At 43.6% G+C, this 16,706-nt stretch overlaps 1 protein-coding gene, 1 long non-coding RNA gene and 2 other non-coding genes across 8 annotated transcripts in view; 3 read left to right on the forward strand and 1 right to left on the reverse strand.

Annotated features, from left to right (window-relative positions):
• C18H16orf46 (chromosome 18 C16orf46 homolog) overlaps window positions 1–16,706 on the reverse strand; it is a 32,251-nt gene that overhangs the window by 6,591 nt on the left and 8,954 nt on the right. For 2 of the 4 annotated variants that reach the window (XM_070770364.1, XM_070770365.1), the window contains exons 1-3: window positions 12,391–12,526; window positions 5,636–5,883; window positions 3,507–4,466 (exon numbers count right to left, since the gene is read on the reverse strand). In XM_070770364.1, the coding sequence (XP_070626465.1) occupies window positions 3,507–4,466; window positions 5,636–5,845 (1,170 nt within the window). In that variant the 5' untranslated portion in view covers window positions 5,846–5,883; window positions 12,391–12,526. Of the gene's footprint in view, window positions 1–2,340; window positions 4,467–5,635; window positions 5,884–12,390; window positions 12,527–16,706 lie in introns of those variants that run through there. The other 2 variants (XM_019979723.2, XM_070770363.1) reach the window with 2 other exon arrangements.
• On the forward strand, window positions 6,994–7,066 carry TRNAG-CCC (transfer RNA glycine (anticodon CCC)). The gene has a single exon. It is a non-coding gene; the product is annotated as a tRNA-Gly (tRNA).
• The window catches only part of LOC139177035 (uncharacterized), a 116,270-nt gene continuing 111,969 nt past the window's right edge, over window positions 12,406–16,706 (forward strand). The window contains exon 1 of one of the 2 annotated variants that reach the window (XR_011561412.1): window positions 12,406–12,544. This is a non-coding gene — a long non-coding RNA (uncharacterized lncRNA). Of the gene's footprint in view, window positions 12,545–12,669; window positions 12,814–16,706 lie in introns of those variants that run through there. The other variant, XR_011561413.1, reaches the window with a different exon arrangement.
• On the forward strand, window positions 14,071–14,174 carry LOC139177436 (U6 spliceosomal RNA). Its single transcript, XR_011561877.1, has one exon. It is a non-coding gene; the product is annotated as a U6 spliceosomal RNA (small nuclear RNA).

The following is a 16,706-nucleotide window of genomic DNA, read 5'->3' on the forward strand; positions in this document are numbered from 1 at the left end:
ACATTCTGGAAAACCACAAATCTCTGTGAGCGTTTTACATACATTACCTCCTCGTCTTCACCACATCCTGTGTCTGAAATTATTCCCATCTAACAGGAAGGAAAGACATTCCTAAGTCCTCCTTCCTTGCCCTACATGATTCTTTCCACCCAGCACTCCAGCTGTTTCTTCACCTTGGAGATAAGTTGGCACCTTCAGATGCCCAAGCTGCACACCTGAACCCAAACTCTGTTGATGAGTTTCTTCTTGGGTCACAGGAGAAAATGAGCCCTGAGCCTCATGAATTTGCTCAGGATAAAAGGAGGCAATACCCAGAAGAAGCTCTCAACACTTAGAATAGTGCCTTGCCAATTCAAGTGGAATTATTGTGTCACGTGATGGGTTAGTGGTACTCGGGTCAGAGTTTAGCCTGGGCCTCAAGGGCATGGCACAGAACCTCTCCTGGCTCCAGGGCCGCAGTTAGCCTGGCAGACAGTGGGTGAGTGTTGCCTGTGGTACCAGCAAACTCTCTTGTCTGCCCACAGCCACGGGAGCCCCTGTTTCTTCCTCATCTGGCTTCTCAGGAGCCCCTAAACCGCAGCACCAAGGCTGCACTTGAACCCAAGCCCAGACACCCCAAAAAGTCCCAGGTGTGAGGACTCCAATTGTGCAGCTCAGCCTGCTTGGCCAGCCGGGGGAGCCTGCATAGAGATGGGCTGGGGCTCCAGCACTTAGGACAGGCAGAGATTGAAAGCAAAGTAGATCTAGTCCAGACTAAAAAGAACAAAGCTAAAAATGAGAGGAAGTCTCCTCGAGTAGCCAAAGCTCGCCATACTTGTCCAAACATTGCCGGGTCTTATTCTGACTTAATCTTCCCCTCGCCCTTGTCCCCCCATCACTGTCAGATCTACACTCTCCCAGGTGTCCAGTCCCTCCGGCCCGGCACTTGCTCAGCAGCACTCCCAGAACTCAGTGTGGCCTCCCCTAGGAGGTGAGGCTCTGCAGAGGAGCCCTGTGTTGGGAGCAGCCACACTTCCACTCGGTGATTTTTTAAATTTCCAGAAAAATAGGAGTTTGGAAAGTTTTACTAATGATACAAATTAACAGAATAAAAGATGAAACACAGAGCCCTCCATGTTTGGCTTGAGAATCGATCCCTGGGTCTGGAAGATCCCCTGGAGCAGGGAATGGCAACCCACTCTAGTATTCTCGCTGGAGAATTCCACGGACAGAAGAGCCTGGCAGGCTACAGTTCAGGGGGTGGCAAAGCGTTGGACACAACTGAGCGACTAACAACAACACATAAGAACCAAAACTTAATTTGAGGTCATCACCTGGAGGTAGGAAGAGGGTGACTGGGACTGAATTATAACATGTTGACTCCTTAAAATGGAAGGATTTTTGTTACTGGCCTAGATTTTTGTTATTGCATTCTAGTAAACATTTAGCATTTATCTAGATAGACTAGGATATCAAAGACCAGTTTGAACGTCCTGATTTAATCTGACTAAAAACTGGGACAAGGCCTAAAGTGACTTTGTCCAGAGAAGCAAGCCAAACTTCCTCGGCCAACACAAATAAGATACTAGAGGGACTTTATCAGGTATTTGAATAATTACCTAAAGAAATAGACACTTTCATAATTTAAAAAAAAACTAGTTGATTAAAAAAAAAATTTTAAGATACTAAAACCAACACGGGGTGGCAAAGAGTCGAACATGACTGAACAACAACAAACCTTTAACTAAATCTCAATTCTAAATTATTATATGTTTATCCCCAAAGGTATAGAATATATAACCCTTATCTCAAGAAGTGAGTTTTTCTTAAGAAAAAAAAAAAGTTCTTTCTGTTGTCACTTGTATCAGTTCAAACTGTGGCAAGATCTCAACTGGTAAGTAGCCCTGGGCTGAGCAAGTGCGCTCTGTCCCTCGTTCATACTGGTAGATACTTTTCCCTCCCAAGCAAACACTTTGACAGGTGTATACACAGTGAGCTTATTCATTATTCTGCAGCCTACAAAGAAGGACTTGGAAAAAACCACTGACTCAGGTAGGCAGGTTGCCAGAGCTGGACAGTGCTCAAGCAGCACTGGGTCCGACACCCCCAGTGTGCAGACACGGGGGGAAATCGGGACCTCTTCTTGGACGTGAATTCAGATGGTTTCTTCATTCAGACGAGAAAGGGTGAGTAGAACCTGAAAAGTGCTTCTAGTCTGTAAAGTGTCCAACCTCAAAAGGCAAAATACACCTTTAAATGACTATTGTACTGTAATCATTCCTGCATTTCTGGTGTTTTGTAAAGACAAACCAACAAAACTAAACAGACAAGACATTACAAAGACCAGTTATGGAAAGCAGATGTTTACAAATAGCCATATATTCTGTCTGCCCATCACTTAGGAAATGGAAAGCCTACAGTTCAAGTATAATATACTTTAAGCAAATGCAAACTATATAATTACAGAGCAGCTAAATGGCTTTTCACATTACAAAATTGTTCTTCACAGCATCTCTCTGCATAGCATTGTCACTTCACATTTAAAATATAACTTATTTACAAACGTTTAATTTATACACAACTTCAGGAAATGTGCACTGGAGTAAAATGAGGGGGTAGGAAAGATGGAAGAAGGAAGAAAGTCACACCTCCATCCCATAACTCTGTCTGGGGATGTCAAGTTCCCAAATAGTAGATGTAAGACTTGAAGAAGCATGTGTGCTAACAATAATCACAGTGACATTTAAAAAATAATAATTATTCTCAACCTGCCTCTCACGATGAATTTTGTAGAAAGGTAGCCAAAACCTCCCAGACACAGACTAACATGAGGCTCTAAGTATATGAAATCTGGGACACATAAGATACAATGGATATGGCACATCCATCCATCCAATATCAATATAAGGATATGCCACCCTGGACACAGGAAATTCATCTGGACACAGGCTGGAATTTTATCTTACAACACTGTTTCAATTAAAGCAGATCTCTGTTGCAAGAGAAAATGTGGTAACTGATAGACCATCTGCCAGGTTCAAAGGATCAGGGAACGATTTGGTCTCAATAAGCCCAGGACGCCTGGCTTGAAGCACTGGGGTTCAGGGGCTGACCTGGGGGACACCCCAGAGGGAGGCCCTCCAGCTTCCCCACCATCCGCTTGTCTTCCAGGGCACAGATAAGCCAGGCTGAGGCTGAGACTGGCACAACCAGTGTGCGTTTTGTAAATGGCTAAGCAACAGAAGCAGGTAACACCAAAATGTGGAGGTTTTGAGAGTACATCAAAATCCGTACTATGAGGTTCAGCTGTCCCTGATCTACCACCAAAAAAGGACCAGGGGAGAGAGGGAGAGAAGAGTGTGCGAGATGAAGAGGAGAAGGAGAAAGAGAAAGAGACTGGGGTGGGGCAGGAGGGAGACAGGGGAGAGAAGATGAACCATGTTCAGACGCTGCTTGTTCCCAGGGAATTATATTGTAGCAGCTCAAAGGAGTCTGTGAGTGGAAATGGGAATAACAACTCTGCTCACTGTGAGGGACGGCAAGAGAGGTCTTGAGAACACTTTGGTCTCCAACATTTGGGGCCTGTTTTCCTGCTTGGCCTCTGTGAGGACGCGCTTTGGGGTTTTCATGGGAGGTCTGGGCTCCCTGGCTTTGAGTGTGGCTTTGTAGTTCCTCGTTCCTTGTTTCTGCAAAAGCTGGAAGGTGGCGAGATAGCAGGGAGGGCACAGCAGGTTTTTCTCAGGCAGGCGGGACCAGTGCAGGCAGCAGGGCTCAGGCTCGGGCAGCAGGGGCGTCCGGGCCACCGGGGTGAGGAAAGGCTGCATGTCCTTGACTCTGTGGTGCCTGGCCAGCTCAGTGGGCTGCTTTTCGCCTGCCCCATCAACCGCTTTCACTCCATAGGCATAAGCCACACACTCATCCTTTTCCACACTCAGCCCCTTCTCTTCTGGCCGCAAGAAAAAGTTCTTAGTCTTCTTACCCAGAACATCCAAGCCATCTGGGGGCGAAGACTTCAAGGGAGGGAGGACTAAAAGGGCTTTGGAAGTCAGGGAGTCTGAGGCGGGGAGAATTCTGTCGGTGCCTCTCCAGGGCCTTCTGGGGTCCTTGCCCCTAACGGTCTCCGGGGTGGCCCAGTCTTCCAGGCACCAAATGAACTCCTTTATTTGCAGACTTTTCTTCTCTCCCTGACTGTAGGTGGGAAAGCAGATTTTGTTAACTTCCCTGGAGGTCGTAGTGGAGCCTGGGGGGATGCCTGGGGTCTGGGAGAGGCTGCCTCCATCCTTCTCTGGGCCTGCCTCGGCTGGAGCTGGAGCTGAAGCCCCAGACTCCAACTTCCCGCCCTCTGACTGAGGCCTGGCCTCCAGGCTCCCATGGGAGAGATTGACACAGAGTAAGCAGCTGCTGGCACTTTCTCCCACCCTCGCCTTCTTAAGCTTCTTCCTGGGCCAGATGCAGGCAGTTGGAGAAATCTGTCCCCAGCCTCGGACCTGCAGATAAAGCAGTGTGTTACTCTCAGCCTAGCTGCCCCCACTGTGGACACATCCCCATTTTGACTCTCCTATTTGAATCAATATTTTTCTTCGGATTGACTTAATTTAACTTTTCATGCTTAGTTTAGCCTCCTACTACGCCATAGTATTTGTAATAGTATTTGTAAAGACTAAAATACTAAGCGATAGTATCTATCAGCACACTGATGTGCTGACTATATATATTTTTAGATGTGTATTAAAATAAATTCAGAACTATTAAAATAAAATCAAAACCATACTTGTCCCGCCTGCCAGGCTTTCTTGTACTGCAGGCTCTCTGCGCTTGCCTGCACCAAAGAAGGCTGTGTGAGGATATAACCAAAAAAACGGTTCCCACCAAGAAACCGACCATGTTGGCACCCAGATCTCGAACATTCCTCCCAAACTGTAAGAAATAAATGTCTGCTGCTTAAGCTGCCCAGCCTACAGTATTCTCTTCTAGCAGCCCGAACTGAGACAGGGCTGGAGCATCTCCTGTGGTGGGAGCCACCCCGAGCATTCTACAATGTGGAGCAGCACCCCAGCCTCAACCCCAGTACATCCAGAGACACCCCTCTCCCCTCCCAGCCCTAGCTGTGACATTGCCAAGCAATCAGACCAATTCCCTTATATTTCATTATTGATTCTAAGAATAGTTTAAGAATAAACCACAGGATTCTGCATAGAACCACCAGGATAGAAATCTCTGGTCTCCTGGAGAGTTAAGTAGCAGGAGTTAAGTTAAGTAGCTTGAGTTAAGGGAATTGTGTTCTGGAGTCCAGAAAAGCTCAGTTCAAGCTCCTGCCTTGACCACCGCCTGGGAGATTTTGACACATTTCATTTTTGGTGCTTTGGTTTCCTTTTCCAAAAAGTGAGGCTATTCATAACACCTGAGAGGGTGAATGAATTGATGTATGTGAAGCATTTAGTACTGTGTATTTAGTATTTATGACCATACAGAATGGTCATAAATACTCAATAAAAGGTACTGCTATTATCATCATTAATATTCTACCTCTGTTTCAGAGGTTTCTGTTCCTTGCTTACACATTTTTTTTTTGGCAACAGTAACTATTTATGAAAATAGTAAAAGGCTTGTATCAAAACCCTAACATGCACAAGACCTAACTCAAGAAAATACTCACTGCTTCTTCCCATCCAGTTCCAATGACAAACTCTTTGGCTTTTTTATCTTGTTCAAGTGTAATGTCACTGATATTGAGAAGACAACAAACATGATTCTTTTCACTTCTTTCATCTGGACAAGTATAGATTAATTCAGTTTCTTCTGTGCTTTCAATTTCATAATTTTCACTATTTTCTAATTCAGTCTCATTTTTGTGACCGAAATCCATTACTGTGATGGTTGCTTAAAGTCTTTAACATCTTCTTCCTGTGGTTTAAAATGCAAATGGAACTTAGCTTTTAATACTGCTTTGTTTCTTTTAAAAAACCAATTCAATAACTCAGGTGAAACATCGTCAAGACACGTTCAGGAATAGAAGAAATATTATGAAACCATCCATTGCCAACTATTGACATTATAAAATATAAAATATAAGGCTAATTTCAAAGACTTATGGATTTAGGACTTCCCTGGTGCTTCCACTGCAGGGGGTATGGGTTCTATCCCTGATCAGGGAACTAAGATCCCGAATGCAGAATAGTGTGGCAAAAAACAAATAAAACACCTGGATTTATTTAAAAGAAAAAAGATTAATTGTCCATTCTTATCTTCCAAACTCATGTAAGAGATGACAAATAGAAATGTGCAAAAAGCAATCAAAGGTCAACTAAAAGGGTGGCTATGTGATTTCTTACCAATTACATGCAGTTTTCCTTCTATTTGGAATGCAAAAATCTGCAGTGGTGTAATACTGATTTTCTGATGGTAAAATTATGCCTTGTTTATAGATTTAAAGTAAATCAGAGCTCGTGTTCTTCCACTTCTGGGCTTCCACAGAGCTTTACAATCTGATTTGGTTTAAGAATCACTGGTATAAAACATACATCAAAATCCATATGTTTCTTAGAAAATCACATCAAGGAAACACAAGGATCACAGTGAAAATGCTCCCATGGGAAAATGCATTTGCAGATGCAACTAGAAAATTGGATTTGGAGTACAAAGCAGAAAGGCACACACATGTATGCCAGAAGATATTAAATTATATGACATACGCTATTGAAGTGGCTAGAACCAAAAAATGTACAAAGAAAAAAATGTTGACTGAGGTCCAAGCAAGCCCCGAAAGTACATGTCTGGATAAACAAGAATAAACCCAAAGAAAAGCTGATCCTTTTCAAGATGAAAAGGCCAAAGGAACTTAAGATATTTAGAAATGAAATAAAGAAGATGAATGAAAATTAAAAAAAGATGAGTGAGACTCTAAGAAACAGAGCCTATGGGAAATTCAGTGTGATACAGAAAATATCTTTTCTAGTAGCATTTAAACAGCAATGGAAGAAAATGATCAGCAAAAAACCCTGTAAATAGGGGCCTTCCCTGGTGGTCCAGTGGCTAAGACTCTGTACTCCCAATGCAGGGAGCCTGGGTTCAATCCCTGGTCAGGGAGTTGGATCCCACATGTTGTAACTAAGACCTGGCACAGCCAAATAAATAGATAAATAATTTTTTTCAAAAGCCTGTAAAATAGCTTACTATTTTACCAATTGAACATAAGTCATCATGATTTGCTTCAAAATAATCCTGCAAGGGGGTGGGGGTGGTTGGTTGTGGTTAGAGAACAAGGAAATAAAAAAAGCCACAAATTCTGTTTGTTGTAGAAGAGTATGAGGACATTGAGGTTAACTGCACTATTCACTGTACTTTTGGGTCACTGTGAAATTTTACATAATAAAATGTGGTTTTTTTTTCAAGCCATCATGTTAACAGAATGGTTCAAGAAATAAAACAGGATAACAGTGGAGGTGAGCAAAGCATGAATTTTGATCTTAAGCAAACTGAATAAATGTATCAAAGAACAGATTTCATGGTTTGGATAATTTAATTGGGGTAAAGACCTTGAACAGGGACTTATTTAAAGAGATGTACCAAAAGGTGGGAAAAAAACTCAGAAAAAAATTGGAGAATATAGTTTATGAAGATGATTTGGAAAAGTGAAAGTTCCTCAGTTGTGTCTGACTCTTTGTGACCCCATGGGCTATACAGTCCATGGAATTCTCTAGGCCAGAATACTGGAGTGGGTAGCCTTTCCCTTCTCCAAGGGATCTTCCCAACCCAGGGATTGAACCCAGGATTCACTCATTATAGGTGGAGTCTTTACCAGCTGAGCCACAGGGGAAGATTTGGAGACACTCCATAAATAACTGGCCAATTACTCTTTAAGTCAAAGGACTCAAGGCCTTCTCACTGAATTTACTGAATACAAAAGAAGGCATTGGAAATGCAGGAGGAAAAGAAAAAACACAGACATTACCTTTAGGATCTCCAACCCCACGTTGTGATGATGTCATTTGTTAATGAACTGAGAAGTACAGAGACTACCAAATGCCTCTTTGTTAGACATCTGGCAAACTCAATGGAGCTTTGACACCCTAACCAATCTGTAACTTAGAATACGAACTGCCCTGCTCCTGAAAGGAACAAAGACTTCATTACCACTGCTGCTGCTGCTGCTAAGTCGCTTCAGTCGTGTCCAACTCTGTGCAACCCTATAGATGGCAGCCCACCAGGCCCGTTGTCCCTGGGATTCTCCAGGCAAGAATACTGGAGTGGGTTGCCATTTCCTTCTCCAATGCATGAAAGTGAAAAGTCAAAGTGAAGTCGCTCAGTCGTGTCCGACTCTTAGTGACCCATGGACTGCAGCCTACCAGGATCCTCCGTCCATGGGATTTTCCAGACAAGAGTACTGGAGTGGGGTGCCATTGCCTTCTCCACTGGTCAGTGGCAAAGACACACCAATATTACAGCAGAGGCCAGAGAAAGGACATTATCTTCTGTTGCTACTCTTACAGATATGTTGTATAAAAGTTAAAATGAGGACCAGTTTTATCATATGTGGGTTTGGTTTTGTTTTTAATGGATTATGTTTTTGGTGTCATGTCTAATAACACTCTGCCTAACCACAGGTCATAAAGATTTTCTGTATTTAATTTTCAAAGTTATATAGTTTTATGGTTTATATTTAGGTCTATGATCCATTTTGAATTAAGTTTTTGAATATAAACAGCCAGGGGTTGCAACATTCTTGTTCAAAGATTATTCTTCCTGCATTTAATTTTTTTTTTTTTTGGTCAAAAATCAATTGGCTATGTTTATTTGGCAAGAGAAATATCAATAACCTCAGACATGCAGATGACACCACCCTTATGGCAGAAAGTGAAGAAGAACTAAAGAGCCTCTTGATGCAAGTGAAAGAGGAGAGTGAAAAAGTAGGCTTAAAGCTCAACATTCAGAAAACGAAGATCATGGCATCCGGTCCCATTACTTCATGGGAAATAGATGGGGAAACAGTGGAAACAGTGTCAGACTTTATTTTTCTGGGCTCCAAAATCACTGCAGATGGTGACTGCAGCCATGAAATTAAGACGCTTACTCCTTGGAAGAAAAGTTATGACCAACCTAGACAGCATATTCAAAAACAAAGACATTACTTTGCCAACAAAGGTCTGTCTAGTCAAGGCAATGGTTTCTCCAGTAGTCATGTATGGCTGTGAGAGGTGGACTATAAAGAAAGCTGATTGCCAAAGAATTGATGCTTTTGAACTGTGGTGTTGGAGAAGACTCTTGAGAGTCCCTTGGACTGCAAGGAGATCCAACCAGTCCATCTTAAAGGAGATCAGTCCTGAGTGTTCATTGGAAGGACTGATATTGAAGCTGAAACTCCAATACTTTGGCCACCTGATGTGAAGAGCTGACTCATTTGAAAAGACTCTGATCCTGGGAAAGATTGAAGGCAGGAGAAGAAGGGGACGACAGAGGATGAGATGGTTGGATGGCATCACCGACTCAATGGATATGAGTCTGGGTAAACTCCGGGGGTTGGTGATGGACAGGGAAAGCCTGGCATGCTGCAATTCATGGGGTTGCAAAGACTCGGACACAACTGAGCAACTGAACTGATATTTATTTGGGTATATTTTAGAACACCCTATTCTGGCCCATTGACCTGTGTCTCTCCATTCACCAATATCATATTGATTCCTATCAGAGATCAGATCAGATCAGTCGCTCAGTCATGTCCGACTCTTTGTGACCCCATGAATCGCAGCACACCAGTCCTCCCTGTCCATCACCAACTCCTGGAGTTCACTGAGACTCACATCCATCGAGTCAGTGATGCCATCCAGCCATCTCATCCTCTGTCGTCCCCTTCTCCTCCTGCCCCCAATCCCTCAATTATCCTGCTCCAGATTCATATCTTGATATTCAACAGTTACTCCTCCAACTTCTTTGAGATTGTCTATCTATTCTTGGACCTTGTATTTTGTATTTTCATAAATGTTTCTGAATCTAGAAAACTGAAAACAGTTTTAAGAAAATAATTATAATGTTTTAGTTTTATCTTCAGTTGCTAAGTCGTGTCTGACTCTTTGCGACCCCATGGACTGCAGCACGCCAGGCTTCTCCATCCTCCACTATCTCCTGGAGTTTGCTCAAACCCATGTCCATTGAGTCAGTGATGCCATCCAACCATCTCATCCTCTGTCCCCAAATCTAGGACTTTTCCATTCGCATAGCCCCTGGACTCTATTTTTAAAGACCACAAATGTTCTTATTTTAGGTAGTGACGTAAATATACGTAAAGGTCATTTGCTTCGTACATCACCTCTGATGATACCAGACCAGTGTGGTACCAAGATGCTACTATTGGTCCCCCAAATCTTTCTTCCTTTTCCTTTTGGAGATAGAGAAGCATTATCTACATTTCTCCTTGAAGTTAAGCAGTGCCTTGTGACTTATTTCGGCTAATAACAGGACTGAAATCATGAGTCACTTCTAGGCAGAAGTACCTAAAAGCCAGTGATTCCCCACATCTGCCATCATATTTTGCCATCACAGTTGGCAAAAGAGTTGGACACGACTTTGCACCTAAACAACAACAACAGTAATACACACACTTGGGCACATGCACTTCAGAAACTGCAGCACAAGGGCTCAGTAGTTGTGGTTTACCGGCTTTAGAGCTCAGGCTCAGTAATTGTGGTTCATGGGCTTAGTTGCTCTGTGGCTTGTGGGATCTCCCTGGACCAGAGATCAAACCCCTGTCTCTTGTATTGGCAGGCAGATTCTTATTCACTGTACCACCAGGTAAGTCCCAAGGACCATTCTTCAAAAGACTATGTAATTATGGGTACCAATTGGTTGACCCGATGACAGGGAAACAATCTTGGTTTACTGGGATGGGCCTAATCTAAATGATGTGCTGTACTTAGTCACTCAGTCGTGTCTGACTCTGTGACTCCATGGACTGTAGCCCACCAGGCTCTTCTGTCCATGGGGATTCCCCAGGCAAGGATACTGGAGTGGGTTGCCATGCCCTTCTTCAGGAAATCTAATGATATGTGTCCCTTAAAAGCAGAGAGTTTTCTTTGGCTAGCAGCAGGAGCAGCAGCAGCAGAAGTCAGAGAGCTAAAGCATGAGAGAGGAATTTGAGACATCTTACTGACTGAAGAAGGCGGGCACTCTTTCTTTTTGCCATTATCTTTGCCACATTTCTGCTATCACTCATCCTTATAATCAGACTACAAATGGCTACCCTCAATTCCTATACCTCATAGCTCAGTCGGTAAAGAATTTGCCTGCAATGCAGGAGACCTGGGTTGGATTCCAGGGTCAGGAAGATCCCCTGGAGAAGGAAATGGCAACCCACTCCAGTATTCTCACCTGGAGAATCCCTTGGACAGAGGAGCCTGGCAAGCTACAGTCCATGGGGTCACAAGAGTCCGACACAACTTAGTGACTAAACCACCATGTTAATTATCTGTGCTTTATTCTTCTTACATGCCCACAGAGCACAGCAGCTTTGATTATTCATAGAATGATTCCTAGAAGCACAGTTTCTACAACCATCCCTCCCTATCAGAACATTTCACTCCAATCCCAGTCTCCAACTCTTCTGCTTTTTCCAGTCACATTCATTACTCATTAAGTGTTCATTAGCACTGGTGGTGGTTGTTCAGTTGCTAAGTCCTGTCGACTCTTTGTGACCCCTCCATAGACTGCAGCATGCCAGGCTCCTCCGCGCTCCACTATCTCCCAGTTCAGTTCAGTTGCTCAGTCGTGTCCGACTCTTTGCGACCCCGTGGACTGCAGTATTCCGGGCCTCCCTGTCCATCACCAACTCCCGTGGTTTACTCAAACTCATGTCCATCGAGTCGGTGATACCATCCAACCATCTCATCCTCTGTCTCCCCTTCTCCTGCCTTCGATCTTTCCCAGCATCAGAGGTCTTTTCATGTCCATGGAGTAGTCGTTGCTATTTGACCATCCCATCCTCTGCCACCCGCTTCTCCTTCTGCCTAGCAAGGGTAGTAAAATGGTAAAGCAACCCCAGTCTTCCCAGCTCTCACACAGCATACAATGTACAGGAAAATTCAAGTCTTCAAACACGCAACTCTTGCCACCTGTTTCCAAAAGCCCAGGCACTTGACAGCGTGGCTCCCTACCCTTCTTCCAAGACCTTTCTTTCTTCCTCCTCTCGGCCCTTCCCTTCCTCCAGCATCCTACCTGGCCACAAAAGATGCCTCCCCTTCTTTCAATAGCTATGCCCTCCAGCGAGGCGCCCCCACCAACCCTACCCCTTTCTCCAAGGGCCGCTCTCTCATAGGGCTCCGCCCTTTCAGCGGCTCCTCCCACTGCCCCACCCACTCCGCACCCCTCCCCCCCAGGCCCTGCCCACTCCTCTCCAGGCCCAGCTTCTCCTCTTCCTTTTACCTCCCCGCCTCAGAAGGCAGCTCCCTTCCCAACTGGGCAAGGCGTCTCGCTCTGCCGCCGGTGGAGCAGTCTGGGGCCTCGACCCGGAGGCGGGGAAGCGGCCCGGCCGCTCACACCCTCCTGAGGGGCCAGCGGGGTGGAAGGACCCGGGCAGGTTAGTCCCCGCCGGCGGGCTACAGGGGCGGTTGCCCTGCGTTACAGACGCGCTGGGGGCGGGGCGATGGGCGGTCCCTGGAGGGGGAGGGAGGGGATTCGCGGCGGAAGTGACGTATTTTCGCCCCGCGCAACAAAGCTCAGCGCGGGAAGCGGCTCTGACTGACCGCGGTTGGCGCGTGCTCCCGACAGCCTGTGCGCGCCCGCCAACCTTCCACCGGCGCGTGAGGCGCTCACAACTCGTGAGCGCGCGGGAGGTCACATGGCGAGGTACTGTGTCCCCTTAGGCGCCCGTCAGGCCTTGGAGTTAGAAAACGAGGACTCAGCTTCCCCTCAGAGAGCCAGGGTCTCGCCCTCAGCACCGTTGCTCGTGGCGCGGTTGGTTCTGTGATGACGGGTGGATAGTAGCATCCCTGGCCTCTACCCACGAGGTACCAGATGAACGAAATTGTCCCCAGATTTTGCCAACTGTCCCCAAATTGCCCTTCCCCACATAAGGACTGTGCCGGGGCGGCACAGGCCAGAAACTTAACAGTCGGCGTTTAAGCCGCTTACTTGACTGGGCGGGACTAGTTTGAACCCAAGTCTTGTAGTAGTGCAACCTGTGAAGTGGGCGTTGGCATATTTTCTACAGATGTCAAAAATAGCCCCACGTCGTTAAATCAGCTGAGGAACTCAGTGGAAGGTCCCCTTCTACTCCCCTCCCACTTTTGGTGCTAGTACTTTCGAGCATCCCAAGGTGCAGCCAGGAATGGGAAACTGCCCCAAATCAGGCATTCATGGTGGTTCAGTTCTGGTTCCAAAGCCTTTCTGCTTTTAAAAGTGTAACTGTTACTGCTTGAGAAATATCAGCCTTTTATACCACTGTGATTAAAAGCTGTTTGGGCTACCCTGATGACTAAGATGGTAAAGAGTCTGTCTGCAGTGCAGGAGACCCTGTTCGATCCCTGGGTTTGGAAAGAGCCCCTTGAGAAGGAAATGGCAACCCACTCCAGTATTCTTGTCTAGTAAAATTCCATGGACAGAGGAGCTTGGCAGGCTACAGCCCATGGGGTCTCAAAAGAGTCCAAGGTGATTGACATACACTATATTAATTACAAAGCCTATCAATTGTATGGAAAGACCATTTTTATGATATAAATACGACATTCTAAGACCTTAGAACAACATACTTTTCTAGACTATGATTACTTATTAAGGTATTCTTTAACTAAAAATATACTTTTGGATCTTTTGTATTTTATAACCTGTAATGAATAGTATTTCTGCATACTTCTAAGAACTATGAAAAACTGCATGCCTCATTCCACATTTTTTGTGTTAAAACATAAAGTTTTCAATTATATTTTCTTTTTTACGTGACTGACCCACATGGAATATCACTTCTTTAAACCAGGGATTGAACCTGGGCCCCTGCAGTGAAAGCCCAGAATCATAACCACTGGGACATCAGGAAGTTCCCAATCATAAATGTTAAAGGATGTAACATCCAGATGATCAAAATACATGAAAAAAATGGATAATTTTGTTCTCACTTTGGCAGCACATATGCTAAAATTGGAATAATAGAGATATTAGTGTGGTCACTGCGCAAGGATGACATGCAAGTTTGTGAAGCATTCTATATATACTTTTTTAATTGTAAAGGAAAAAACTATATAAAGTGAAAGAAAAAAATGCAAATTTTTCTTTTGATTTTTCCCCTTAAATTCCTAACTGTATTTTTATTTTATCCACATAATTTCATCCTAACATAACACAAAAATATAATTTGAAAATGAAATTTAAAAAATTTTCCTAAGACTGTAAAGCTAAAACAACTAAATTTGTTTTCAGATACGTAATCACCTTTATTTCTACTCAGCAAATAATAGGAGTGTATTCCTTGTGTTTACAAATAGTAAACAAAAGATGTTACTGACAGTGTACAAAATACAGGGCTGTTCTCTCATCAATTCATGTATCTATAGGAAAATATTACATATTACCAGAATGAGAGATTCAGTCTCAATTTTATCCATTTTTTTTCATAGATGTAAGCTGAGTGAAATAACTTGTTCATAGGAAGACACACATGAAAGGGATTTTGTCATTGCCGTATCTCTTAACTTCAGCAGACAGTTTGGTTAGGAAGGACCTCGAGTTCTGTTGAAAATGGAAAATTTGAAACCACCTGACTAGCAGGATTTGTTACCCCACTCATTAAAACTATATTCTCAGTTTCTGGGAAGTATACCAAAAGTCTTTTAACTAAGATTTATTAAATGACTGTTAAACATGTTGACTGAAAGCACCTTGCCCTAAGTACATGTGGAAGTTGGAAGATGTGGCAACTGATGAGCTTCACACTAATTATGCCTGCATACCCCTTTTAAAGGCTTGTAATCACCACTGAGGCCTAGCAAGTAGAAGTTTGATAGCATGACTGAGCAGAAACAAATGGATAAGTGCGTTTAGCTAGTCATGTTTATAAAATGCCGAAGTAGAGATGGAATCAAGATACAAAAGTTCTTGTAGAATAAGATCTCAGAGTTGGCAAAGGGGTGTTTTAAAAACACCAAAATGGTGGCAGGAGGTATACAGAAGCTTTCCATTCAGTTTTGAACCTATATCTAACCCTAAAAAAAAAAAAAGTCCACTTAAAACGGGTGGAGGAAGTAGTCAATAGTAAAACCATGTTGCTGGTAAGAAAAAAGTTCATCACAAATATAGATGTATGATTAGGTCTGAAATAATACAGTGATTGTTGAGTAATAAGTTATATACTTAGCATATTTTTAAAAACCGAAAGTGGGTGGTACCCTGACATGTTAGCAGCCCAAAACTGCAGAAATTCAGAAAAATTCTGAAGTTGATTATGCTGAGGTGATCTGAAGTACCAGCCTCATTTTCATACTAGCACGCCTATAGCGAGCCCTCTAGTGGTTTCTTTATTAAAACTTAAGGCTGTCAACTTCAGGGAAATGAAAAAAAAAAAAGAAATTTAACCTTCAGGGTTATCGGTTTCATTTCTTGAGTTTTAATTAGAGAGCATTATTCAAAACATAGGTTAAGCTTCTCTATTAAGACCAAAATGATTCAAAGGAATGAGGTCTGAGAAACTGAATTCTTTGTTGATTTAGTCCATTTGAAGGGCCATTCAACACCTATTATTTTCAGCAGCACTATAACAGAATTGAATTGGCTCTATATTCTGAACTGTGAAAGACCAAGTTGTGATAGCTGTTCTTTGATCCCATCCCCTTCTCCCATCAGACTCCCAGTTCAGTTCAGTCATTCAGCTGTATCCAACTCTTTTGACCCCATGCATTGCAGCACGCCAGGCTTCCCTGTCCATCACCAACTCTTGGAGCTTGCTCAAACTCATGTCCTTCGAGTCAGTGATGCCATCCAACCATCTCATCCTCTGTCGCCCCCTTCTCCTCCTGCCTTCAATCTTTCCCAGCATCAGGGTCTTTTCCAATGAGTCAGTTCTTCGCATCATGTGGCCAAAGTATTGGAGCTTCTCCATCAGTCCTTCCAATGAATATAATCAGGACTGATTTCCTCTAGGATAGACTGGTTGGATCTCCTTGCAATCCAAGGGACTCTCAAGAGCCTTCTCCAACACCACAGTTCTTCAGCACTCAGCTTTCTTTATGGTCCAAGTCTCATATCCATACATGACTACTGGAAAAACCATAGCTTTGACTAGATTCCTATTTAAATATATATATTTGGCTACGTCACACATGTTGTGCAGTCTTAGTTCCCCAACCAGGGATTGAACCTGGGCCCCAGCAATTAAAGTGCCTAACTTTCATTGCATAGTGAAAGAGTCCTAACCACTGGATCTCCAGGGAATTCCCTTGTATTTTTATAGTAACATACATTTGTAAAGGAACTGATAGTGAATCAGGAAATGTGAAAACCCTAACCATAACTTCCAGCTTTTATCCTTTCCATCACCTCATCTGTGAAATGGTTGTAGTTATGGATATGCCCTACCGAGCTCTGGCTATTGTAAAGACCAAAGAAGGTAATACAAAAGAGCACCTTTAAAACAAAATTTAATTATTTAGACTAAGATGAGCAATTATTACTTATCCATTTCTAGTTCCAAAGGAAATAGATTATTAACAGACAGCTCAGCAGTGATAGGGCTAATGGCTCAGTCCTGGAAA

The sequence above is a fragment of the Bos indicus genome, chromosome 18 (genome assembly GCF_029378745.1).
Source record: "Bos indicus isolate NIAB-ARS_2022 breed Sahiwal x Tharparkar chromosome 18, NIAB-ARS_B.indTharparkar_mat_pri_1.0, whole genome shotgun sequence".
Lineage (NCBI taxonomy): Eukaryota > Metazoa > Chordata > Mammalia > Artiodactyla > Bovidae > Bos > Bos indicus.